We start from the raw sequence: 2250 nt of genomic DNA, 5'->3' as shown, positions 1-2250 counted from the left end.
AGTGGTGACCTATGTCAGTTGGGCATGTCAGTTTATATTTATATTATTATTTTAATGATTTTAAATATAACATAAATTGATAAAATTATAAAAATTAACATAAATGGAAATAACTTTCATTAAAAAAAAAAAACATTACATTTCCTAATAATTAAAAAACATACGATTCCTAAAAAAAAATTACGTTATCGCGATTAAAAAGTTACAATTCGTTAACTATTTCGTAATCACGATTATGCTATCGATGCGAAACTAGAGTATGTCGAAGATACTCATGCTCGTCTTTGTCACGTAGCTCTTTTGTCTTCTCGGCATATACATCACACCTTTCGGACCAAGTTGATCCTTGTAGGTTGTTGACAGGCAAGTAGTAAGATTTATTTTCAGCGATGTTAAAACCATTGTCTTCAATTATCATGTTGTGCAATATGATGCAACCATACATGATTCTTTTGATTTTGTTTACGCTATATGCCCTAGCAGGTTGTCTTAAAATACCCCAACGACCTTGCAAAATTCCAAATATCCTCTCAACGTCTTTACGAGCTGCAGATTGTTTCTTTGTAAAGTATTTCCTTTTTGCGTCAACAACACTTGAGAATCCCTTAACGAAAGAAGCCCACGAAGGGTAAATCCCATCGGCAAGATAGTAGCCTCGATCAAAATCAACGTCCCCAATTTCGTATGGAAATTGAGGAGCTGTGTCAGTTAGCAAACTATCAAACAATGGAGATGCATTAAGGACATTCAAATCATTGTTCGAACCGACCATTCCAAAATATGCATGCCAAATCCAATTGTCATACGATGCAACGGCTTCCAACATGATTGTCGGGTAATCGTGATCGCCTCGGGTGAAATGCCCTTTCCATACATTTGGACATTTTCCCCAAGCCCAATGCATACAATCGATGCTTCCAAGCATTCCAGGAAAGCCGTGAAGTTCTTCATGTTTATGATACAACCGATGTATATCGTCCTCGGTCGGTTCTCTCATGTATACATTAGCATACAAGTCTATAATACATCTTGTAAAATTTTGCAAAGACTCACGTGATGTTCTCTCTGAAATTTGTAAATATTCGTCAAATAAATCCGGTGAATCACCGTATGCTAGTTGACGAATGGCAGATGTGACTTTTAAAATAGAAGATACTCCAAGAACACCACGTGCATCGGGACGTTGTTGAAAATAAGCAAACCACTTTGGTGCATCAGGACAAGTAGAGTAAGAAAGTATACATTTAATCATTTTTTCAAGAAGACTTTGTGACATTCGATAACGCCGTTTGAAATATTCAGGGGGATACTTCGGATTTTGTGTAGTGACCCGAACTTTTCCATGTTTATATATATTAAATTAAATTGATTTTTACATGATTAAATGTTTTCAACATGTTAAGCAATCAAACTTGTTAAGACTTGATTATTTGAAATGAGTTTCATGTAGACAATTGACCACCCAAGTTGACCGGCGATTCACGAACATTAAAACTTGTAAAAACGACATGACGATATATATATGGATATACATATAGTTAAAATGAGATTATGATAAGTGAGTATCTCCATAAGTATATTAACAATGAGTTATATACATAAAAACAAGACTACTAACTTAAGGATTTCGAAACGAGACATATATATAACGATTATCGTTGTAACGACATTTAAATGTATATATATCATATTAAGATATATTAAGATATCATAATATCATGATAAGATAATAATTTAACATCTCATTAGATATAATAAACAATGGGTTAACAACATTAAATGAGATTGTTAACTTAAAGGTTTCAAAACAACACTTACATGTAACGACTAACGATGACTTAACGACTCAGTTAAAATGTATATACATGTAGTGTATTTAGATGTGTTAATATACTTTTGGAAGACTTCAAGACATATATCAAAACACTAATACTTAACGAAAATGGGTACAATTACCATTCTTTTTTCATCAAGAATTCTAGTCGTATTCATACCCGTATTATACACAGCTTCTAGACGTACTTACTGTGGGTATATACCAATAGGAACTAGCATGAGATTCCACTCTTGATTATGTCATGTATGATTAATCAATTTTAACTTCTACCATGAACTAGTCAACTAACTAGAACTCCTTTTAACCCCACTCACCACTAACCACTTACCACTCATCATTCACTCCATTTCACTTCCAATTCTCTTTCTAATTCTCTCTCAACACACACACACACACACACACACACACACACA

At 33.6% G+C, this 2250-nt stretch overlaps 1 protein-coding gene across 1 annotated transcript; it reads right to left on the bottom strand.

The window, feature by feature from the left end:
* Nucleotides 1-238: 238 nt before the first annotated feature.
* Nucleotides 239-1276, bottom strand: LOC139840889 (protein ALP1-like). The gene has a single exon (XM_071831131.1). The coding sequence runs from the start codon at nt 1274-1276 to the stop codon at nt 239-241; it is 1038 nt and encodes a 345-aa protein (XP_071687232.1).
* Between the last annotated feature and the right edge of the window lie 974 nt (nt 1277-2250).

Source organism: Rutidosis leptorrhynchoides, chromosome 4, assembly GCF_046630445.1.
Source record: "Rutidosis leptorrhynchoides isolate AG116_Rl617_1_P2 chromosome 4, CSIRO_AGI_Rlap_v1, whole genome shotgun sequence".
Lineage (NCBI taxonomy): Eukaryota > Viridiplantae > Streptophyta > Magnoliopsida > Asterales > Asteraceae > Rutidosis > Rutidosis leptorrhynchoides.
Note: the sequence above shows the minus strand (reverse complement) of the source record. Positions and strands in the feature narration are given on the sequence as shown.

What these genes read in the sequence shown, in the direction of transcription:
- LOC139840889 (XM_071831131.1), bottom strand. Translation starts at nt 1,276, where the DNA reads ATGTCACAAAGTCTTCTTGAAAAAATGATTAAATGTATACTTTCTTAC.